Consider the following 26721-nt stretch of genomic DNA (forward strand, 5'->3'; position numbering starts at 1 on the left):
TATCTGAAGGAAGTGATCGGAATGTATTTCCATGGTCAGGAACATAAGGTAGGCGTTAGACGGATAACTATTAGTATTAAGCATGATCAGCAAAAAAAAAAAAAATCAAATGGAAGATTTATAAGGAGAAAGATGATCAGCAAGTTTACGGAGCAATGCAAAGCTCAGGCTAGAAAGGTTACCAGCATCGTAAGTCAGGCTATATCTGATTATGACATTACCTTAGGCAAGCAGTGCAAAGGAAATTTGAACGGAATTTGCTGATGCTATAAAGCTAGGCAGCATAATAACTTTAGTGGGTGCTGATGGTAGCGAGGTGACTGTGGCAGCAGTTACTGAGTGACCACTTTATCACCCAAGTGAGGATATTTCTCTATCTTAAGTAGCAAGAACTGATATGAGAATTGAAGTTAATGAATCAGAGGTACTTAGGATAGTGAAGAATTTAAATGCAAATATTGCCATGAGTCTGATAAGGTCCTTAGGGAGTGGAATGTGGGTAAATAGTTCCTTTGCATAAAGAAGACCCTAATGCTGCAGTAGAAAATTAAGGCCAATCACCATCTTGGGAGTGGTGCAAAAGAATTGGAAAAATGGGTGGGTAAGAAGATGATACTCTATGGGGGACAACATGGTTTTGTTAAAGGTTGGGCTTGCCTTACTAAATTTATTAACATTCTATAATAGAGTGACAACTGAGTTGGATATGAGAAATGGTTACAGTGATACTGCTAGATTTTGCTAAGGAGTTTGATGGGATATCCCATGTAATATTGTTACACAAATTGGAACTAACTGTGATGAATATTAAACTGGTGATCTAAACACGAGAATGGCTGATGGAGAAATACTAAAAATTTGTGTATAGAGGAGCAGAGTCCAGGATGAAGCAGGCTACCAGTAGTGTGCCGCAAAGCTCTGTGTTTGGACCATTGGCATTTTGTACATAAATAATATAGGAAATGGTTTGAAGGCTGAATGGAGATATTTAGTTGTTTGCTGATGATGTGAAGTTGGGTAGCATAATAGTTAATCAAACTGATGCATTCAGTATGATTTTAATAAGCTGCTGTATGGGCAGAAGTTGATGGATAATAGTTTAATGTGGGGAAAAGTGTAATGTTATGTATTTTGGGATTAAACAATTACAAACTGTGCACCGCATTGCTGGAACTGTACTCCTGGAAATTGATGAAGCTTGGGACTTGAAGTTCAGAGGGCATATTGCTAAAGTAGCTCATAGGATTACTTGGTTATTGAAGAACATGCTATGACATACACAGATAGAGAAGTTATTAATCCTCTTTATAAGGCGTTGATACATCCACATCTGCTGGATTACTTGTGCTCAGGTCTGGTCGCCTGAATTCCTTGGAGATGAGAAAGTAGTACAGATGATTCTGAAGTGAATGACCAAGTTAGTGAGTCATCTGAGGAATGCTCGCTATGTTGATTGATTGAGTTTGTGGGATGCAGAAGATGGTCGATAGGCAAGGAAGAGGGAATGTGATAGAAACATTTGTTTCTGAAAGGATTTTATAGAATTGATGCAGGAGAAATATTTCAGGCAGTTGCCTAGTGGTGGAAGAATAAGTGATCATTCCTGGAAATTAATCAAGCGTGAGGACTGGAGAGTGCTAAACAAGTGGAATGCGTTGCCAGAGTAAGTTGCGACGCTTGTGCTTTGTCTGTCAATGAGTTCAGGGAGAGGTGTGATATTGTGTGGATAGTTTGCATCTCCCGCGATGAGTCTTTGGCCTCCATGGAGTTGCCGGTATAATAATAATGTGATTAACAATAACGTATCTAACTATAATCATGATGACAAGACATACTGGAATTTCACAAGGAAAGGGAAAAATTCATATATTTCAATAAATTTTATTTGAAACCATCGTATTTGTAATATATATATTTAATGTAGTTATTTTCTTGCAAGCATTTGAAATAACATGAACATTTTCTGCAATATTTTTAGCAAGATTAAAGAATTGCCTGTAATAAATGGATTGCTAAGATTGATCTCATATTTCGAAATAAGTGTAATAATTTGTTTTTATCCTTGAAATATCGTAAAGTGGCTCCTGTATGTGATACGCTTGGAGATTATTGGTCAGATGTATGATGGGCCCATTGGACTTGTTTGAAATAAGCATTGTATATTCTAAGAAATTGGATGGAGATTAGTATATTTTCATCAGAAACATTCCATATCTCAAGGCACCGGTTACAGACTATTATATGCCATAGCTGGTTTTATGTGGGAGATTAACGATCAGACATACGATGGGCTGATTAGACGTTTCATAAGAAACGTTCGCATATCTCAAGGAACTGGTATATACCAATATATATATATATATATATATATACAAGGCATCAAATTTTCTCTGCAACATAGTACTGTTCTCCTTTTAATTTTCGATTTTCTTAAAAGTAATAATGAAATGGTTTCTGATTTATCACCTAGCAAGTACGGAGGAAAGCAGGTGATATTAAACATTCAACAGAAAATTGAACTTATAAAAAAATTAAGATCAAAGGGCGAGTGCCCACAGATATACTAGTAAGAAAATACTATTTCTCGGTTTGTGGATTTCTAAAGTTAGTTGCCTTACTTTTTAGTGTCTAGAGATTTATCATGGAAGATTAGTTCTGCTTTTTTTTTTATGTTGCTCCCACCCACGAAAGGTTATGATCAAACCTATAGTACATTTTGTACCATGGGTGGGATAACGATTTTCTTCTATTTTTATCAATTTTTTATATTTTTTTAAAATCTACTTTCTACGTAATCCAAAACCCCTGCTCTAGAGATCAAATATGAACTTACCAGGAATACCCACAAGGCTTGTGCCTTCCACTAGTTTTACCATTTGAAAAATCTCTCCTATCTTAATTCAGTAAATGATAATCACAGCTTAAGCATTGCAACCATATTTTTTTACATTCATGGATCCACATATCTCAACTACATGAAAAAGTGACATGCCAAATTCACCATTTATTTATTTTTTAGGAAACCGAATTTAGATTATCAGTGCTAATTTCAACTATGAAGCACAGTCGTTTCCTGAGAGCATGTTTAGTGTGATAAGTTTGCTCTGCTATACAGAACTGATCGATAGTAAAGAAATATTTATATCATTTCTTGGTTTGTGACATTTTTCATTCTTCTTTTAAAAAGACGCCATAATTCTAAATTTGCCATTTTCCCTCCTCAATACAGTGGCCGAAACGTCGATTGTTACTTGCTTAATGTTAAGTAAAGTAATTATTCTAGCACATGTGTTGTCTCCATAAATTCTTCACTATGAAAAGAAAGACTTATGATATTTAATTTATGTATAGTGGATGTACTGGTGTCCAGCTACTATATGTTCCCTGAAGATGGCAATGTAATATTGCTGAAATATAGGAAGGTTTCAGTAAATGACGTTGTCATTTACTGAAAAACTGAAAGTCATGTAGAACCAATGTATATGTTTATCTACAGGAGTGTGCAATCATGAGATCTAGACCATCTCACCACCATTATACACACACACATATTTCTAATTTGACATAATAAAAAAAAATTACTTACCTAATTATTTCTAGTTTCCAACTTTAAAGTAGTTCCGGTGAGCATGTATACAGTGATCCCAGCAATTTTTCCATGATGACATGATGGAAAGCATTCTTGAAGGTCCTCGAGTGTTACTGTGTTTAGCACCTCCTGCAATTCTGCCTGTATTTCTACAATCTTGTCAAAACAATGTCCTTTCAGCCAGAATTACATCTTGGGAACAGGAAAAAATCACAGGAGAGATGGAGAATGACTGTCATGGTATGGAGAACCTCTCATCCACTTGTCTAAGCATATGTGCTGAATGCTCTCCCTTGGCCATTTTAAAACCTCACAGTAAAACTTGCCATTGAAAATTTGACTGGTGGGGGAGGTGGAAATCCTTGTGGATAATGCCTTTGGATGTAAAAAAAAAAGGATCAACATTGACTCAAGACATTGTTGATAATTTGACGCATTTTTTGTTGGCCGCGAAATCAAATGTTTTGGTTCGGTGGGTTTCTGCAGCAGGTTTTTTTTTAAGGTTGAAGCAAAATGATGCAATTTTATTGCCTCTTAAAATTGTTCATTTCAGTTGGGGAAGAAAATTGCTGAACTGCTAAAACATGACATTACAGAAATACTCATAACCCAAGAACACAGAAAGCATACTGGCTGTTGCTGTACTGATTCACAAAGGGTACTGCTTGCAATTATGGTGCTTGAATGCTGTACTACAACTGACACAATTCAAATTCCCTGAACTTTTGGGTAGCATCTCATACATTCACTTACATACTACTTGGTTACTAAAGTAAACATGCAGTAAATGAGTGATAACAAAACTACTTGCATTATTAGTACGTAGTTCTCTACTGGTCTCACCTGTAGGAGTGTGGAAGGAAAGTTTTTATAATATGGAAGATTTATTTTGTTCTTTTATTTCAAGTTGGATGGGCTTTCTGTTGATTATATATGTAAGATGTGGCTAGCGAATTGGATTGTGCTTATTCTCTCTTTTTGACTGAACACAGTCATATAAGATAAGAAAATAAAACCCATAACAATAAACAACCTCTTTATTATATTACTTGAGCATACGTACCTATCTATCAACCAATGCACAACGGATAGGCTTTGGACAAAATGGTACAGAAACTTTTCGGAAAAATCAGAGCATTATCACAAAAAAACTGATTCTATACAAATGTTCTATCATAAAAATACACATTTTATACTAAAATTTTTATATTAAATCTGTTAGGACACTATATAAAATAATATTTTAATAAATTACTTTTCATATATTTATCATTCTTAATAAACCTAAGGCACATCTGAGGTCTACATCACTGAGTAATCCAAAAAAAGCGTAAAAAATCACATTATAAAATTAGAATGATGTGGGGTTTTGGCAAAACACTGGCTTGTTTTAAATAAACAATTTAAAACCATTATTTTATCATTTTTGATCCTAGGCATACACAAAGAAATAGTGACAAAAATATGGATTAAAAAAATTATAAAAAGTAACACTGATCATCAATCAAGAAGGCAACAATCCAGCATGGAGGATACAATAAATACATTATTTAATGATCACAGGAATAGAAGCATAACCAGGTCTTGTTTTTTCTCAATAGGTATCAGTTCACGTCACAAGTTAACTGTACAACATCACAGACAAATCTTGACAGTCCCTAAAAAATCAAGAGGTACTTATCATAGGATTGTGGCTCCCTTCATTGCCTGAATCCACCTGCAAAAATAAAAAATAAACAAAAATAAATGTTAAAACATGTGTGAAATCTTAAAGCAGAGTAGGAATTTTTTTTTTTCATTTTTATTATTTCTTCATGATGTAGTAAACTGCTTGATTGTTTCAAGGTTGACTATTATAACTGAAATGACAGTTCTTTAATTGGACTCTGACTACAACTTAGTTACAATATATATATATATATTGTATTTTTTTTTAGCCCTTAGTGGCTTATTCAGAATGGTAGACAGAGAAAGGATGAAAACAAAACTTAAAAACAATGAAAGGAAGGTAACAGTGTTGTGTGGTACACATCAGCTCTCTTTGGATAGTTTAGAGGTGATTGTTGGAGAATTTGAGGTCTAGTGTGTTGTTCAGTCTGGTTTCTGTCAAGGAAGCCAGGTGAGTGAATGAAAGCAATGGATTCCTTGATTCTGTGTAAAGGAAATTGTCCTCAAGATAGGGCATGGTGGCTGTGACACAGTTGATGGCAAGATTTGTCAAGGATATAATGTACAAGCCTAGATTTTTTTCTTCTCTTCTGCATTCTACATCACCAAGGTGTTCCTTTTTCTCAGTGCAAAACTTCCTTGTCTGATCTACATAAGAAAGATCACAAGAGCATGTTCTTCTATCCTTCAGAGATCTAAGGAGACTACAGACAATTTGGTTAGGCTTCTAAACTACCTTGACATTATGACTATTAAGTACGAGAGATGGAAAGATTTCCAATGTATGGGATGTAAACCAAGTCTCTATACTATATGTTAAGGTTTTGGTGGGATAAAGAAACAGAAAATAGTTTCTTCTGAATGCTGTTCCTGTAATATCCGAAGGATGAACTGGCAGAAAAGAGATTGAAGTTTCTTTTAAAGTTTTTCTCCATCTTTTAAAATAGTGATTTTTATTTATTTTTTGATGAGATGACAGGCTTAATGCAACCACCCCAATGGGGGTTTGCATTAAGCACAAAGATAACATCTGGTATCAGTGGGCTTATGAAAAATGGCCAATGAAATGCCATCTGTTTTTGAGATTAAACATCCAGATAAGGTAGTTTACCCACATTCTCTTAAAGGTGAACTGAATTCATGGATAGAACATGTTAAGAGAACGATGAAAATTATTTAAAATGGATATGTTGTGTTTCCAAACTGAAAAGATGTTATCAACATATCTCTACTAGATGGCAAGGTTTGGGATAAGCTTGAGCAAAGAATAGTTTTCAAAATGTTTATCATGAAAAGACCAGCAGAAAGGGGAGGTAAGGGATCTCCAATTGCAAATCCGAAAAGTTTCTTTGCAGAGACAACTGTTTTCTTAAAAGAAATTGACCTCAATAAGGCTCAACACTTCAAGAGCATTGTTATCAAGACATATAGACTTGCAAGGATAGCAGATGATGAAATGGGCGGCATTGTTGATGTAAGAGGCAGAGAGCCTGATATGATTTTTTTTTTGTACCCAATCCAATAAAAAAGATATCTAGATAATAAGTAAGATTATTCTATCAAATCTTGGAGCTAGCGACTTTACTGTCACGTTTGACAGTAAAGTCACTAGTTGAGTCACAAAGTTAAACTGGGTAGTGACCGTTCTATTAATGCATAACATTACACATACCTGTAAGCAGTGGTGAGCTATAAGGGGCTCACGCGAGCCCTTTGTTAAAATTTTTCTAAAATTTGGGATCCCCTTGTTCACTTTATCATTTTTTCAAAAAAAATAAAATAATTTTTTGAAATATATTAAGCGACAAACTCGTACAGTAACCTAACAAAAATGAGTATTCGGCAGTGTATAGATTATTTGGAGTTATTGTTTCAACTCTCTATAACGAATATGCCCAAGTTTGAAAATAAAACAGGCGCATGCGCTATCTTTACCCTTCTCCCTTCTGGTAGCCAATCGTATGGTAAAAACCGTTGATTATCACTTGAAGTATAAAAATAAAAGAAACATAACATATTTCAATATTATTGTGTTTAGATAATATTTATTTATTATTTATAAATAGTTTGTCATAACTTCTATCACAAACAAAACAAATTTATTTTGTTTATAAAAATGCAGACTATGTGTGCTTATAAAAGATTTTATTTTTATTATATTTTGATCGTTAAAAAATGTTTTTCTTATGTAAGATTCTCGTAGACAGGCTTATACGTTGGTTATGCATTACTAAATCAATAAATTGACAACGTAGATATGAATATAAATTAAATTACACTTGATTTGGAAGGTGGCAGATTCCGTGTTCGATCTGGATCATAATATCCTCACTAGGTATTTTTCTGGAGGCAATGGTGAAGTTGTGGCCACGTGAAAACGCGTTGAGTGCTTTCAGGCTTCAGTGTGACGGAAGAAAGGTTGATTACGGTGTTGGTAGGAAGTTTTGGATTGACGGTAAAGTTCTTTTTTAATTTTTTTAATTTTTTCATCTGTCGGCCTTGTATTTTTTTAAATTCTTTGTTCCCAAAGCAATGCGTATCTGGCGTGGTTATATATATATATGGAGAGCTTTTTGTGAAACAAAATGGTGCTTGAATTTTACACAATTTGGAATTATCTGATTATCCCGGCAGCGTTTTAGGAAAGTTATACGATTTAATTGTCTAGACAACTTCAACTTCATTTTACGGTATTGGTGGGCCTCCCGTGCGATCGCATCTCCGTGGATGATGTTAATTCTCGCAGACAGGCTTATACGTTGGTTATGCATTACTAAATCATTTAAGGAATTGACAACGTAGATATGAATATAAATTAAATTACACTTTAATAAATATTTTTGATATTTCGGCAACATCACATTGCCATCTTCACAAGGAACTTACAAAAAAGGCACGTGCACACAGGCACTACAACACAGTAACTGAGAATGAAGTGATGAAGCTATTGTTCTCCTAAAAGTCCTGATGGTGCCCTCTAGCAGGCTAAGTAGGTGTTCTTGGTCTGCTGATGTAAGCCTCCCAAATTTGGGGCAGTCTCATACAACGAAATTTGTTGAGGTTTGGAGAGTTTCTTAGGGCTGAGGCTGATTCCATAAATAGTCTTTCGAATTTGTATTTGCTATGGTGTATTACTGTAGCTTTCTTCCACTGTATTTTGTTGCACGTATCCAGAATGGCTGTACTTGGGAAAACGGATGTAGTCCTTGTGTTCAGAAATTCTGATATTCGCTGTCCTGCCTGTTTGGCCAAAGTAAGACGGTATACTCAAACCCATGTTTCGTCACGAGTAACGATCGTTTCAAGGAAGTTTGAGTCCTTACAAGCGGTTTTAATTAGGTCCTTGTAGTGTTCAATTCGATACATTTTTTAGTCGTTGGTCAACTTCTGGGGACCAAATTGCGAATTCAATTTATGAAGGCCTCAAAACACAGTCACTCTTGGCACTATAACTCGGCTTCTAATGAAACAAATGTCAAACAGTTAATGCAACACTAATGAAGGTTGTTGCTTTTGACAACAAAAAGATACAACAGGTGGTGCCACTAGTTTCTTTTGGTTTCTTTTTGGACAGAGGGTGTACATATTCCATAACTCTGCTCACTCTTGTTCTCTTGATATTCTTTCCATATCATCTTCTTGTGGATCTCTTGTTTAATAAGGTTGCAGATCCATTTCACTCCCACCCTATTTATTCTTCAAACTCTAGGGATAATTATTCATAATAAATTTAACCACCACAAAAATACATACTTCATCACAATTTTATTAGGGTTATAATCATGTGTTTAGGCTTGCTGATATGCTTGTTGGAATTCACATTTGATATTTAATGGAAAGAAACTAGCACAAGGAATGAATTAAAAATCATTTTAATACTTCCAATATTTCATCTTTGTCACAGAGAATCTTGAGAGGATATGGTATAAATTGTTACAAATGCATAAGCAACAAAAATTGAACTGAAGCTTAACAGAATCAAATATTCCGGCCAGAAAGGTGCTAGTAAGAAGCCTAGGTTGTATCTCGGGATGAATAAAAATTACTGTTTCCCATAGTTTGAGAGGTTGAACACATCCATACTTTTCTCTTAACAAACTTAGCCTACTTAATTTGCTTTTTGAGGGAATGAAAGATTCTTAAAAAAAAGTATCTCATGTTAGGTATGCAGTGTCCAAGGCATGGTCCACTAGACTAACATAATAATGACTATGGGCAGTCATGTTTTTATGTTCTTCCAAGAAGATGCTGGCTGATTTTCCAGTTTTTCCACCTTGCAGGAACACTAATACATACCAGGAAGTGAGAAATGAAAATTTTTATTATTTTTTTTCTTCAAAATTCTGATGTACCCCTGTACACATGAAATAGTGATCATATTACTATAATATGTATGTAGAGAAATGTAAAAGATTAATTATTTTCTTAATTCTGTTGGAACTGTAGACATTAGTTAAGAAAGTAGTTATATATGGTTAAGTTCAGCTGTAAGAGATACTTGATTGGAACAGAGGTTGAGTCAGCTTTAATAAGTGGGTGAGTTTTCTGTAAACAGAGAAGGCACCCTTTCTTTCTTAGTTTATAGAAAACACCCACACAGATAGATACACAAACTTTCCCATTATCACCCCCCCTACCCTCCACAATGTGGTGTTTATCAAAATCCTTATCAAAAGAACCTCCAACATCTGTTCTACCCAGGCTGAACTCTCTTTTATTTGCCAGACCTTCTTTTTCAATAGTCATAATTCCAAAAAGATCAACAAATTAATTGTTCCACTTCACATTACTCTCTCAACATACAGACTATAATAATGCTATCATTGTTCCTTATATTTGGAACATCTCAAAAAAAAAAAAAAAACAGCCACATAACTCTAAAAATAGTACAATCTCTACACTGCATTCAAACCTCATCTGCTCTTGATATTCTTTCCATATCATCTTCTTGTGGATCTCTTGTTTAATAAGGTTGCAGATCCATTTCATTCCCACCCTATTTATTCTTCAAACTCTAGGGATATTCATTATAAATTTAACCACCACAAAAATACATACTTAATCACAATTTTATTAGGGTTATAATCATGTGTTTATGCTTGTTGGAATTCACATTTGACATTTAATGGAAAGAAACTAGCACAAGGAATGAATTAAAAATCATTTTAATGCTTCCAATATTTCATCTTTGTCATAGAGAATCTTGAGAGGATATGGTATAAATTGTCCCAAGGATCCTCTACTTCCTCTCTCTGTTCCAGGTGTTTACCAAGTTCTGTGTTCTTGCAACTTATCATATTATGGTCAAACTGGGAGAATCTGCTAACATCTGCCTAAAAAAACATAAAACATACATATATGCCACCATAAATATGCTAAAAATAGGCCCTTCAGTCTATTTTTTTTTCTTCCTTTTGTTTTGTGCATTTTTGTGCGTGTTTTTGAAATTTTAATATCATTTCTCTGCAGATGTCTCAGTGACAGACGAAATACAGAATTGATTAAAATAGCATTTAATTATTTATATGTGTTGTATTATTACATTATACCTTATAATGAGTTCAAACCATAGTTTGTAACCAGCATGAGTCTAAACAGTCAATTGATACATTGCTATCAAAAAAGGTATACAGGCATTACAGAGATGGTAGCTAATGGAGTTAAAAAGGAGGTGTACTGTATTTTCAGAGAGGACAGGGGTACTACTGATAATAATAGATGAACTACAGCCAAAATGATTAGGAGATCCGAAAGACAGCCAGTTCAGTTGAAGTAATCTGGTGCGAGACAGAGTTAAAATAAAAAATGTTACCCTTCATTTGGAAACAGCTAGATTCGAATCAAAGAATCTTCATCAGGACTTTTCATCTGAAGGTAAGTTAGTCAGTTTTATATGGAGGTGGCAGGATTTTTCTTCCTGGAAACTATGGTTTTTCTTCATGCAAAAATGGCAAATCAGTCATAAGTCATGCAATTTACAGACACTGCCTAAAATGCATATAGAATTAACTGCTATATCAAAAGCACGGTAGTTCGTGGGATCACTTTGTTACTGAAGAACACACAAAAATGCAGAGATAAGGATATGCTATCATTTCTCTTTATAATAGCTAAATACAGCTTCGCCTAGGTTTCTTCAGCATAAGGAAGTGATGGAGAGGTTCCAAGATGGTGAATTGCTCCATATGTTGATAGATTAAGAGTTTGCAAAAGAGGATATGATAGAAACATTAAAGCTACTAAAAGGGTTTTATAGGATTTATGCAGAGGAAGTATTACCACACAGCTGAGGAAGGGACAGAACAGGGGGGGGGGTTAGTAAGGAAATTGAGTAAGAGTGTAGTTAACAAAGGTGTGAGGACCAGCTTTTTAACCTGAGAGAAAGAAAACGAGTGTTTTGATTTTGTTAATATGCTTTTAAGGTGAAGTATAACATACTGCGTGGATCTCCTGCAATGAATCTTCAGAAGCCACACAGAGGTTCCCATTCAATAACAATAATTCATTAATAATATAGGTGCACAAATGAGATATTCCTTAACTGTATGACTGCCAATCTAGAAAGTCTTGAGAATGACATAGGAGTTCAAAGGGATTTCTACAATATTGCAAAATACTTAGAAATGGGATGGTTTAGTGAGCAGTGCTACCACTCTCAGTACACAAAACAAAAATTACTACTTCTTCTTAAACTCTTGGAAACTGGATCTATAACAAAATGTTTGAGAAGTACAAATTCTTCAATGGCCAAAACTAAAGAAGAAAGAAAGCAAAAGTCACAACAGAATACTATAATACCATGTGCAGACAGACAAAAAATGTAATAAAAAAATGACAAGAAACAATTGCAAGAACTCAAAAAAATAAAAATGTTAATACAGACACTTAAATTATTACCCTTCTACACAACAAGGAAAAACTACTACTGAAGATGTATACCTCTCTCCAGACACCAAATTCAACTGGAGGATAATGCACAATATCCTTCCAGTAAAAACAAAAATGTTCAACAATGGAAAATACTTTACATAAATTGTGCCTTCTGCTCACTGCAGGAAACATAAAACTACCTATTCTATTGAATGCACATTGGCAAGACAAATGTAACATTCCAATGCTGCCAGGTTGTGCTTAGAGGAAGGTCACATTATGGCATGAAGACTGCATACTCTTTGTATGGGTGACATGTTTAAGTCTATCTCTGTACCCCTGCTCTTTTTGTCTCAACTTTTATGATACTGGAATGGAATGAAAGTGAAGCTAAATATAGTATCATTGCAGTTAAACTAAATAACAAACCTTCCTCAACATTCTCTCCCCCCCCCCAAAAAAATTCTTCCATTTGGTTCACCAACTTAAGTGTGCCTCATCACATGCACACTTCCAAACCTGATCTATTTTTGAGTGAACCTGAAATCTCCATTGCAACCACCACATCTCATCTTAATCCAAACCATACCCAGTATGATTCCTTCTGCCAAAAAGGTGGTATGTATGCTTATTCAACTGCTGTCTCTACCATTCCCCCCAATTCTAAATCTCATTCTGACATCTTCAACTTCTTAATATGAAACTGTACTAAATTTTTTGCCTTATTTTGACTTTAAAAAGTTAAAACAAATGGGTAGCTAAATAACAGATATTTTATGAATCAAAGCAGCTTGGAGAAACTAAAGACTTTTCTTCAAGTTCTTCCTTATCTAAACTTCTTTATTTGATGATGCACTTTTTTCTTCTTCAGGGAAGCAAGCAAATAAAGTGACCAACAGAAATTACACAGCTCTTAAAATAATGAATGAACAATGAGCTAACTAACTGACCATGGTAAGAATGAAAGCCATCCAAGTGAAAATCCTCAAGTTTTGGCAGAAGGGGGAGAGGAGGTATTAATTGGCTTATTCCCATGAGTAAGGCTGAAGCTTATTCACTAGAATAAATCAATTAACATATGCCTCTCCTAATGACTGATACTTTCCAATGTTAACAGGTGCCTTTATCTCAAAGCATATTATCATCATCATCATGCCAGATATATGTATCACTCTGAGATGTTACTGTTGAACATCATGATATTTGCTAGTCTTTGTAATCATTGATTACAAAGACTAGCAGATAATTTTTTTGCCCCCAAATACATTGCCTTACACTTGGCCACATTAAACTGACATGTTCTCCTTTTGCACATATGTTAAATCATCCTGCAAAAGTTTAACATCATCTTTGACTACTGCTCTATCCAATTTTGCATCATCAGCAAACAACTCAATATTTCCTCTCAGATCATTTCTTATATAATTAATGTATAAATTAGAAAGTAGTGGTCTAAGTATAGAGTGCAATAGCACATCACTAATCACAGACCTACTGGACTCTACTCATGAATAAATGACTATCTGGTATCTCTCCATCAATCACTCTCTTATCCACCCCCAAGTGCTGCAATTATTTTTTAGTACAGAGCGCTATAGCACACCACTAATCACAAACCTACTGAACTCTACTCATAAATAAATGACTGTCTGGTATCTCTCTATCAATCACCCTCCTGTCCACTTCACCAACTTCATATCCACCCCCAAAGTGCTGCAATTATTTTTTATTTATTTTTTTTTAAAAATTGGAATTACATTTGAAATTCAGTCAAAAGCCTTTGCAAAGTCCAGCACTATCACTGTGTATCCATTACTTTTATCCAACTCAGCTGTCACTGTATTATGAAGGTGAATAAATTACTGAGGCATGATCTACCCTCTACAAAACCAAAAAAAAAAAAAAAATATCTTCTCTGTTCTTGAAAAGGGCTTATATTATGTTCTATCTTCCATACTAACCAAAAGTTCTGAAAAGCAAGCAGCATCAATGTTTGACTTATAACATGCACATAATTATGTCACATTAAAAACTGAAAATCAAAATAAAATTATTGGGAGGATGGGAGTTTATGAGGAAGGAATAGGCTTAAAAGATTGCATAAACACTAATTTACTTTGTAAAACTTGGGACCACCACATTTAGTTTGTCATTTAGAATAACTTAAAACCAAAAGTATTGTTGGATAGGCACATCTACATGTGACAGTAAACTGCAACCAATCCCATCTCCAGAGTTAGGACATCAAAACTGGATATTTTATTATTATCATCTGAGATCTCCAGGGAGTCAAGGACTTATCTAGGGAAGCTATAAATCACCCAAACAGCTGTCATAGATGCACTCACTGCTCAGTGAGAGAAAAACCTAGCAAGCAAACTTAGCTTATATTGATCCCTCAATGTTCTCTCCCTACCTTCCATATGATGAAAATTTTCATTATACGATATCCTATAACACCCATTTAGAAGTTAATAGATTTCTATCATATCACCCCTCTTTCTCTAGTTATCCACATACTTGCAATCTGTCCTTATAATCCTGACATAATCTTCATGCCTTTTTCACAGCTTCTTCATCCCCTTGGAATCTGGGAGACCAAATCTGCACACAATAGTCCAGGTGCAGTCTTATCAAGGCTTATATTATATGATATCCTATAACACCCATTCAGAAGTTAATAGAGCTCTATCATATCATCTCTCTTTTTCTTGTTAACCAGAGTCTAATCCACATACAATTTGTCCTCATAATCTAAACCCCATATCCTGTAACATCCATTCAGAAGTTAATAGAGCTCTATCATATCATCCCTCTTTCACTTGTTAACCAGAGTCTGTAACCCACATACTTGCAATCTGTCCTTATAATCTAAACCCCATAATCTCGATATAATCTTCGTGCCTTTTTCACAGCTTCTTCATCCCCTTGGAATCTGGGAGACCAAATCTGCACACAATAATCCAGGTGCAGTCTTATCAAGGCTTATGAAGAAACAAAATTACTTATTCCTTATCCTTACATTATAACTTATAAATTGTGGATTGCAGACTTAAACCAGAGTCTGCAATCCACAATACTTGCAATCTGTCCTCATAACCTAAACCCCATAATCCCGATATATTCCTTGTACTTATTACGACCTTTTTCTTGACTACTAGTATTAATAAATTAAAGACTTAATTTTGTATGTTAGTCAAGTAAATATTAGTTTAATATCCAACGTTTCACTGACTGATATCTGTCAGCATTATCAAAGGAATACACTGGTAAGCAATAGAAAGTAACAAAACTAGGAAACTAACCGACAATTCTAAAAATTATATAAAGTTATCACTGTGGGTGATACAATGATATAATACGCATGTTGTAAGTGCAACTTTGTTGAGATATTTAATGTAATTTTCATGAAAGTTCATTTTTTTTTTTTGGTTAAATGATCTGATTAGATTTGATTCTTATTCAAGTTACCTGTTGAATGAGCGACTGTAGCAGCTTCTTTAAATGTTCTGGAATGGTAGTTGTCTTTTATGTAGGGCATATGACTCATATCCCATTCAATATTATGGTTGGTAGATGCAAAGTGTGAAGAAAGGCCTGATATATCCTGTCTATTATTCCTTACATAGCCTATATGTTCTTTCTTTCTTTCTTGTATCAAAACTTCTATATGTCTGTCCGATGTAATTAATACCGCAAGAACAAGGTATGCTATAAACTCCAGAGTATTTGTTGAAAGGATGGCTATCTTTTGGTGATCTTATAAACTTTTGAATGGTCTCAATAGGTTTGAAGGTTACTCTGATATTATATGGTTTTAGAAGAAGAGCTAATTTTCTGGATATGGCACTAACAAGTGGAATTGTTATAGAGCTGATGTATTGGGTTTCATCTCATTGTCTTTGCGGTATGTCACTAAAGAGAATCTTGTTGATGATTCTTGTAGGGTAGCCATTTAGGGATAGATATTTGGATATTTTCATTAATTCTTCTTGTAGGTTGCCAGGGTCTGTGGTACACTGTATAGCTCTTTTTTTTGGGCATATGGATAATGCTGAGTTTCTGGGATATGTGGTGAAACGAGTCGAAATGGAGGTAGTGTCTAGTGTTAGTAGGTATTCTATATACTGACAGGTTGATGCTATTGTCAGTTTGTTTCTTAATAAGGATGTCTAGGAATGGAAGTTTATTATTTTTTTCTAGTTCCAATGTGAACTTGATGGTGTTGTGAAAACAATTAATTTTGTTTAGACAATCTATTAATTCTTCTTTTTTGCGATTCCAAATGACAAAGATGTCGTCAACATACCTAAACCATGTGGTTGGTTTTGGGGTAATTTGGGATAAAATTTGAGTTTCTAGATTTTCTAAGAATAGGTTGGCACAAGAAGGAGAGAGAGGGCTACCCATGGCTAATCCAGTGAGTTGTTTGTAGTAGGTTTTTTTTTGCCATGTAAAATAATTTGAAGTTAATCAATGCTGAACAACTTGGTGATGTTTGGTGGGAACAAGTTTTCTAAGATGTCAATGACTTCTGAAACTGGGATATTTGTTAACAGAGATGTGACATCCAAGCTAGCCATAATATTATCTTCAGAGAAACTGATGTTTTTTAATTTATCCAAGAAATGTTGGGAGTTCTTGATATAAGAATCCGTGTTGTGAATGTGTTCTTGTAACATTTTGGCTAGATATTTTGATAGTCTGTAAGTAGGGGAATGAATACCATCTACTACTGGACGTAATGGTGTGCCTTCTTTATGGATTTTTGGAACACCATATAGTCTTGGAGTTAACGGAAGCATAGATTTTAGTTTTTTGATTAAGTCCACAGGACAGTTGGTCATATCACATAATAGTTCATTGGTATCAAGATGGTTTTTGTGAGTAGGATGTGTTAAGAACAACACAGACAATGACTTACAATTAAAAAGCAGTGTAATCCTCTCCACTCCCTCAAGATATTCTCACACCAAATCTAGCACTATGGAAAGAAAATTACTGATGAAATTAAGGAACAACAAAGAAATCATTATACTGAGAGCAGACAAAGGCAACAACACTGTCATCTTAAATACTACGGAATATGAAGAAAAGATCAATAATCTATTATCGGACACATCTGTCTATGTTGTTCTTAACACAGATTCTACTCACAAAAAACATCTTGATACCAATAAACTATTACGTGATATGACCAACTGGCCTGCGGACTTAATCAAAAAACTAAAATCTATGCATCCGTTAACTCCAAGACTATATGGTGTTCCAAAAATCCATAAAGAAGGCACACCATTACGTCCAATAGTAGATGGTATCTATTCCCCTACTTACAGACTATTAAAATATCTAGCCAAAATGTTACAAGAACACATTCACAACATGGATTCTTATATCAAGAACTCCTAACATTTCTTGGAGAAATTAAAAAACATTAGTTTCTCTGAAGATAATGTTATGGCTAGCCTGGATGTCACATCTCTGTTAACAAATATCCCAGTTTCAGAAGTCATCAACATCTTAGAAAACTTGTTCCCACCAAACATCACCAAGTTGTTCAAACATTGCTTAACTTCAAATTATTTTACATGGCAAAAAAAAATCTACTACAAACAACTCACTGGATTAGCCATGGGTAGCCCTCTCTCTCCTTCTTGTGCCGACCTATTCTTAGAATAATCTAGAAACTCCCCAAATTACCCCAAAACCAACCACATGGTTTAGGTATGTTGATGACATCTTCATCATCTGGAATCACAAAAAAGAAGAATTAATAGATTATCTAAACAAAATTAATTGCTTTCACAACACCATCAAGTTCACATTGGAACTAGAAAAAGATAAACTTCCATTCCTAGACGTCCTTATTAAGAAACAAACTGACAATAGCATCAACCTGTCAGTATATAGAAAACCTACTAACACTGGATGCTACCTCCATTTCAACTCATCTCACTACATATCCCAGAAACTCAGCATTATCCATATGCTCAAAAAAAAAAAAGCTATACAGTGTACCACAGACCCTGGTGACCTACAAGAAGAATTAATGAAAATATCCAAATATCTATCCCTAAATGGCTACCCTACAAGAATCATCAACAAGATTCTCTTTAGTGACATAAAGCAAAGACAATGAGATGAAACCCAATACATCAGCTCTATAACAATTCCATTTGTTAGTGCCATATCCAGAAAATTAGCTTTCTTCTAAAACTATATAATATCAGAGTAACCTTCACACCTATTGAGACCATTCAAAAATTTATAAGATCACTGAAAGATAGCCATCCTTTCAACAAATACTCTGGAGTTTATAGCATACCTTGTTCTTGCGGTATTAATTACACCGGACAGACATCTAGAAGTTTTGATACAAGAAAGAAAGCATACATAGGCTATGTAAGGAATAACAGACAGGATATATCAGGCCTTTCTTCATACTTTGCATCTACCAACCATAATATTAAATGGGATATGAGTCATATGCCCTACATAGAAGACAACTACCATTCCAGAACATTTAAAGAAGCTGCTAAAGTCACCCGTTCAACAGGTAACGTAAATAAGAATCAAGGCCTAATCTTACCAGATATATGGAAAATCTAATCAGATCAATTAACCAAAAAGAAATGAACTTTCATGAAAATTATAATTAAATATCTCAACAAATAAAATGTTGCGCTTACGACACGCGTATCACCCACAGTGATAACTTTATATAATTTTTAGAATTGTCGGTTAGTTTCCTAGTTTTGTTACTTTCTATTGCTTACCAGTGTATTCCTTTGATAATGCTGACAGATATCAGTCAGTGAAACGTTGGATATTAAACTAATATTTATTTGACTAACATACAGAATTAAGTCTTTAATATATTAATTCCTTGTACTTTTTTCACAGCTTCTTCATTCCCTTGGAATCTGAGAGACCAAATCTGCACACAAAAAATCATTCTGACCATTTTTTTTTTTTTTTTTTTTTTTTTTTTTTTTTTTTTTTAAAATAATGAAAAGATGTTGCTTTTGAAACTTGCAAGCTGAACATTACAAACAAAGCATCCATCCACTTGGTCAACCAGATTCCAATCTGGTCGACCAAGTGGATAGTATTTTTGCTCTCCAAGGAAGAGACTGTGTTTTGAATCCCATTATGGGTATGGAAGTTTAGTTATTAAGCTGCTACTGCTTCACTTAGTTTCAGCAGTGATCTGACTGATATAGTGCATGTATAGGAAATTCACTATAACAAATTATTCAATATAAATTGCTAGCACATCATATTCTTTTAAAACTACTAGCTGATCAAAAGAACCTATTACTGGAGTTTATCATACAATCTGTATGAAACTAGAGACAGATATACTTCATATGTTAAAATTATATCTATAAAGAATATGTATACTCTTCATAAAAAATACTTTGGAATTATTATATAAATTAACCTGCCTTTCAGTAGATCCTAATGTTTCAGCATGAAAGGTCATAGGAGACTGACCCTGATGTGTCAACTTGAATAATAATCCAGGATCGATTCCTTCATAGGGCTGTTGATGGGGAAAATGATTATGATTAACAGAAATTGTATGGCTAGTTTATTCAATCAAATAAATACCTAAACAAAAAAATAGTGTGATTAGAATGATGCACAGAATGAATTTTGCCTTGTGCAAAAAAATTAAGACAAAGAATGGATGTAGGCTACAAGGAAAAAACAGAAGAGTAAATTATATTTTGTAAAAAAGTGCAAATTAAATTAGCATTATTTAAAAAATTAAACGATACTGTGGCTGAATCTGATAAAATAAATGCTAGTTGTGGGTGCTAGAAAAAATTGGCATGACACGACACATATGCTGTTTAACAAGAAAACTACATACATGTAACTGTAAACTATCCATATACAGGACTGACAAACAACATCTGGAAAATTATGGGCTGATTTAGCAGCTGCAATCCCATTTGCTTTAATTCTAATGTGGCTGGGAATCCAGCACTGCTGAATATCAAAATTATACAACACAGTTTATAAAACAGCTACAGAACCTTGCAAACAGGGCCAGCTTAACATAGTAAGCAGATGATGCGTCGCATTGGGGACCTTCTTCAAGGGGCACTGAAGTGAGTAGAGAAAATAAAATAAAAATACATTTCAATATTAGCATTTATTAAATGTGGATATGCACTGAATATATTGCAATAAATACTGTGACTTTTAATAACATTTAGCAAAAGCTGCAAGTTGCTTTTCGCAATGTTTAGTATAGAGCTGGCAGAAGCACTTAGACAAGCTGGGCGCTCACCCGGGATATCATTACGGGGCATCCTTACACTACCCACTTTCTTTTTTCACATGCAGCGTGCATTTGCCGGTTAGGATGTGAGATTTAGGCATACTGCTGCTGTTTGAGAACAACTCTTTCTGCTTTTATGAACAAGACGTTAAATTGCATTACATTCTTATTTCAAGGCTAATTTTAAAAATATTGCAAAATTATATGCAGTAGTATTTCAAATAAACTCACAGTTGAAAAACGAAACAAATTGCTATTATTAATAATTATTAAAAAATGAATTATAAATATCTACTTTCTTCTAATTTCGTATTTCATACTTTTCACAATATGTACACTTCACATTTGATATAATTAAAGGTTTGCATACTATTATCTATAAAGCAAAGTCGTTGAAGCCCGACCTCAGGCAATCTGTGAAGTATTCTATGAAATTTGATTTTGAACAAAAATAAAAATGACATCAATTGGAATGTGTGTTTTTTTCTTCAAAATATTTCAATTTGGGTTTGGGAAGTTTTTCAGAGCTGAGGCTGATTCAAGAAATAATCTTTCGTACTTATTCTTGCTATGGTGTAATAAAGTGGACTTTTTTCAGTGTATTCTGTGGTGGGGTCCAATGCATGGTCATCAAGTCCTGAGTGGCTGTATTGGTGGAACTGGATATAGTCCTTGTGTTTGGATATCCAGATATTGGCTGTAGTAGGACAGTTTGCAAACTGCAAGGGACCTGGTATATTCCAGGTAGATCTAGGGAAGTGGCTTGTCTTTGGTGGAGAGGATAAGAGATGCCAATTTCTTATGTGGTTTGTAACTAGTTGTGAGTTCCATGTTTTCTTAGGATTTGTTAGCTTTTTGGATGTACCCCAGATATGGAATGGCGATAGATTTAGAGTAATCTTTGCTATGAAGGGGAAGGGTTATGGTTAACTGGTTTTAATATTTTTTGGGATTGCAGCCATTGGCTTAAAAGGTATTAAGAATATAGTTAAGTTCAATAATTAGGGGATTGTTATCCGAACTGATTAATTTTGTCCTGTTATATAGGGTTTTTATAATCCCATATTGTTGGGAGGGGAGGGGGCGACTGCTGGTGAATGTATCTACCTGTATGTGTGGGATTTCTGTAAACAGAAAAAGCCAGAGAACCATCAGGCTGGCATGTAAGAGTGTATAGGAAAGAAAGACTGTTATTGTTTTCCTTTTCCAAGGTAAACTGGATCCTGGGGGTGTTGACTATTTAAATGTGTTGAGAAATTGTGGAGTGTATCCAGGCTATGTGTCCAAATGGCAAACACATCATCCACATAGTGTAGCCAAACAGTGGGTTTATGTGAAGCAAAGTTTAAGGTTTTTTCTTCAAAGGCCTCCATAAAGAAGTTGGCCAGGGGTGGAGAATTCCTGGCTGTCCCCTTTATTAGTTTGTGGAATTTTCATTGCCAAATGAAATAGCCTGAGTTCTTGGTGGACTGAAATAGGGCTGAGATATTGGGAGGAAATTTGGCTTCAATGAGGTCTAGGGTATCTTTGAGTGGGACACTGGTGAATAAGGAGGAGACATCAAAACTGACAATTATGTCAGTGTGTTAGAGTGAGAGGTTTTCTATACTGCCTTTAAAGTGGACTGAGATTTTTATGTGTGAAGGTGTGTTGCCAGTATATTATGTGAGCACTTTGGCTAATTTGTATGTGGAGGAATCAATGCCATCCACAATGGGCCATAATGTTACATTTTGCTTATGCTTTGAATTCTTCTTTTGATAGATTGCTTTTTGGGGGTTTGGCTTGAGTAAGAACACTGGTTACATCCAGTCTGACATTGTTGGCAATATGGTTGGAAAGACTGAGGATACCTCATTCTACCTGTATCATTATTTCTTCTGCAGAGATCTTTTTAGGTGCAATAGCAAAGTTGTGGCCACGCGTGAGTGTGCTGATAGGTTTATTACCATGTTGAGAGGTAGTTAAGGTTTGCAAGCCAAGTTCTTTTGTAAACGTTCAAATTTTTTAATGTGCTAACATTGTATTCCTTGAAATTCTGTTTCTGCTGAAGCATTCAGGACAGCAACAAGCTCTACTTCTTGAATATACTGTAATAAGAAATCCCACAAATAAGTAAAGAATTGATACTTCTTCCAGAGCAGCATTAAATTGAATCTGTAGGAACGATTTATGATTGCCCACTAAGAACAGCTGCTAAACACCGAGAACACGGCTATCGCTCATTCTGTCCTTATGGATAACAGTGAAATTCTTTAAGGTTCCTCAGAGGATTTTAAATATGGTGCCCCACACAGAAACATAATGGGTTGTTTTTCTGTAACAGAATCTTGATATCATGTTTAGTGGAACTGTCCACAACAGTTAGACTGTAAACATTATCTTATTATTATGGCTTTGTAGACTTGTCTAATCACCACGAGAATGAGGGTTTATCAGGTTTATATTCATTAACTGACTTTGGAAAGTATGCATCACCAGTGTCTCTCTTCCTCTGGAAAAATAATCAATACATCATTTGATGTCAGGATCACTTGGTAAATTTAATTTACTTTCAAGTTGATACTGAAGCACCATTTTTTCATGTGGCGATGTCTGGTGGTTCATCTTTCAGTGATATCCTTTTCATAATTTTTTAAACAAGTGAGTGCTAATCAAGTGAGATCATAGGTTGTGTGGCTGATGTACTCCACAGAGAAGCACTCAGCATAAAGTTCAGATATGGTGGAACAGACACATAAGTCTGAGTTACTGTTGATATTTTCATAACTGCCACCTTCTCAGCATAAGAGGATTTTTAGGACAGGTGTGATGTCTAACTTCCTTTTTGCATCCTGATATGATTTTGTTATGATTTAATCTTTTGTATTTCATTTTCATCCTTCCATTCTGACATGCATGGGAGTAGGCCGGATGACCCCCCCCCCCCCTTGACAGTTGACATATTTAGCTTTCTTGTCAGAGCAAGACTGATTATCGTGTTCTTTGATTAGAGCCAAGGCAGACAGTTTGGCAGGTCCATATTTCTGTCATTCAAAGCAGCTCATGTACCCTGCTTTTACAGATGTTGGAAGTTTGGGTGTACTGAAAGTAAGGATGATGTTCCTAGTGAGAACCAGGGAACCATTCCTATGAATAAGAATGTGTCTCATACCTTTCACTCCTTGATCTTTAAGCTCTGAACATATCTCCTCATCTGGAACATCATGGAGATGTTCAAATGAGGAGATATATTCCATTCTGATATCACTCCTATAGAAGAGTTTAGTATTTTATGAGGAGTTACTATAACTGGTGTTCCATCTGTTGATGTTGCTCTCAGTAGTTTCCCTGATTGTTGTTGACATAATGTTTCAAAAAAGTATATCACCAGAATGTAGTTTGACTATTTCAGGAGATCCTGAAACAGTCAAACTACATTCTGGTGAAGTTTGACTGTTTAAAGCCTTTTGAATAAAGAAGGATGACATTTTCCTTATTGGCTTTTCATGGAAGATGAGAAATACTCGTACATTTATACTCGTGTCATATTTGTTTCTTATTTCTGTTATCAAATGATGTAGCTACAATATCAGTATTTGGTTGGAACCTTGCAAGAGCTCTTGAAAAATGTGAGGATGAGCTGTTTTATTCAAGCCATTTCAATTATACTTTTCACTGGACCATTTGTAATAGAAAAATTATAACATACACATAAATTATGTTTAAAAATGTGCTGTGATGTTTCATAAATCATGCTCTAATTTTTGACACAGATTTTTTCAATAACACAAATTTGTCCCACATATCACAGTAGTTCTTGTATAAACAATGGAACTGAAAATTCAATTCTGAATCTAATAATAAGCCACAAAATTATTACTATATGGCAATCTATGCAGTCAAAGATTCATCATGGAAGGCACAGACTAAGCACACAATTGTGTGGTATCCTTGAATTCATTCAACAACAAAGCACTCACAACAGACACTGTTAGTCATTGATGCTGGCAACCCATTCTATTCATTCACCACTCTTCAATAAAAAAAGAAATCTAGTTTTGATTCCTTTACTAATTTCTGGAATGACAGCTTGTTCTGCCCACTGTAGCCAAGTGGTAAAAATTTTTCTCTGTACCAGTCCTATAAAGCCCTTTTAGTAACTTAAACAATTCTGTCATATGTATGCTTTTATGCCTATCAACTAATCAGCAACCCACAAGTTCTCAATCTATGTCATAAGGAACATTCCACACAAACCACTCACCATGTTAGTCACTTGCTTCTGGATCCACTACACCAACATTACCACTTCCTCATCCTCGAGAAACCCAGTTTAAAGTTATTACATTCTTATTTCCCTTTACATCTTTGATCCTCTGATCACAGAATCATCATAAAAATGCTCACTTTCTCTGAGTATCATATATTCCCTTTTCTCACCTCACACCTCTTCTTGGCTCTATCACTCGCCTTACGTTTACACAATCGTTTGTCCTGTGAAGGCCTCCACATAAGCATGCTGTTTCTTTCATGAAATCCTCTTCAATCTCCTTCTACTACTGCACTTTTATCAATAATCTCACAGACACATTTTGTCAACATTCTCCACTCTGCTATCATGTTTTACTCACCCCACACAACTGGCATTCACTCTCAAAACAATATTTACATAATTGCTCACAGATTTCATTTTCCTTCCACAAGTCTTTCACTTCTCATAATGAATACATTTCACATGATGAACAAAATCTCTCATGTTAAACTCCCCTAACAAAGACATCTTGGCTGCCATTATGGTCACTAGTCATGTAGATATACTCTCCTGCACATCCTTCAATGAGGAGATATATTCCATTCTGATATCACTCCTATAGAAGAGTTTAGTATTGTATGAGGTGCTTGGTTGAAGCTTGACTATAATTCTTTTTCGGAGTGTCATATTCATTTGATATTATAATACTCCTGAGTGACTTGAAAAAGTTCTGTTCTATGTTTCATCTCTACAGCAGGGTTGCCAGACTATGTAAAAAATAAATTTAGAAAATGCATAAAACATACAAACAAACACTTAACCCACCCACAGTACAAATTTATTATAGGTTTACAAATAACCTTTTGTGGGTGGGAACCATATAAAAAAACAGAGGCATTACTTACTATTGGAGGAAGTTGTTCTGTTATTGAGTTGACCTTGACTGCAAAAAAGCATGACACTTAAAACTGAACCTTGTGGGACTCTCTCTAGCTTTCCACTCGGAAGATTTGGCTAGATAAGAAGTTCTTGATAAAAAGAGGGAGATTTCCTCTGAGACCAATATTATATAGGTCTTTCAGTATTCCAAATCTCCAAATAGTGTCACATGCTTTTTTTTTTCATAACAAAGAAAACTGATACAGGATACTTGTGTTTATGGAAGGCATTTTAATGGATTTCTATAGATAGACAAGATGATCAGTAGTAGAATGATATTTTTGGAAGTCCAGTTTAGTTATGAAAAAAAAAAAGGTTGTATCTCTCCAGAAATCATAATAGACAAAGTTAATAATTTCTACGATAATCTTGCACAAGCAGCTGGTCAGAGCAGTAGGATAGTAGTTATTTGGGAATTTTGGATTCCTTTTCCCTGGCTTAGTAAAGGCAAATATAATTGTTTTTTGTAAAAATATCCAGAAATATGCTCTCACAGAAAATTCTGTTGAAAAAGTGCAACAGCTGATCCATTCTGAGTATATCAGCAATTGCTGTTTGATCAGTAACTGTGCAACCATTATGTTCAAGGATAGAGAGCCAGTGGGTGACACATCTGCCCCCACATTTTCCTGATTTTGTCCCAAACTTCTCTAGTGCTGGTTGTTGTTCTTATGCTGTTGGATCCAGGATTCCTTTTAGCCGTGACACCAAATGTGTCTTGCTTGGGCACATTTGAAAGCAATTAGGTTTGTAGTATAGTATCTTCAAAAAATATCTCTTTCTTCTCAGCTTCTTTAGTTACTGTGTAATTGTCATTCCACTATGGCTAATGGTAGAAATGTAGAAAGCAACTAGATGTTTTAGAAATTGCAGTTGCAACAGTTTGTATAATATACCCTGTCACATAATTCATTGAATCACTGATGGAAGAAGAGCTGATCATTGCAGAGTCAAATTCTACTAACGAAAAGAAGATAAGCCAGCGAGCCTGTTCAATTTTTCATCATGATTTCTGTGATGGAGTGCATAATTATGCATGCAGGAAGAAAGATACACAGGAAAGTAATCATTTCAAATAAATTTATGGCAGTGAATATTTAGGTAGATGTGTGGAAGGTGTTGCTTCCT

At 34.8% G+C, this 26721-nt stretch overlaps 1 protein-coding gene across 3 annotated transcripts in view; it reads right to left on the bottom strand.

Moving 5' to 3' along the window:
• Positions 1 to 4608: 4608 nt before the first annotated feature.
• LOC150108891 (uncharacterized) overlaps positions 4609 to 26721 on the bottom strand; it is a 461422-nt gene continuing 439309 nt past the window's right edge. For all 3 annotated transcript variants that reach the window (XM_090410738.1, XM_090410720.1, XM_090410728.1), the window contains 2 exons: positions 19576 to 19673; positions 4609 to 5306 (listed from right to left, as the gene is read on the bottom strand). In XM_090410738.1, coding sequence (XP_090266864.1) covers positions 5270 to 5306; positions 19576 to 19673 — 135 coding nt within the window. In that variant the 3' untranslated portion in view covers positions 4609 to 5269. The remainder of the gene's footprint in view (positions 5307 to 19575; positions 19674 to 26721) is intronic.

Source organism: Typopeltis vanoorti, chromosome 2 (genome assembly GCF_054136105.1).
Source record: "Typopeltis vanoorti isolate ZY-2024b chromosome 2, IOZ_Tvanoo_1.0, whole genome shotgun sequence".
Classification (NCBI taxonomy): domain Eukaryota; kingdom Metazoa; phylum Arthropoda; class Arachnida; order Uropygi; family Thelyphonidae; genus Typopeltis; species Typopeltis vanoorti.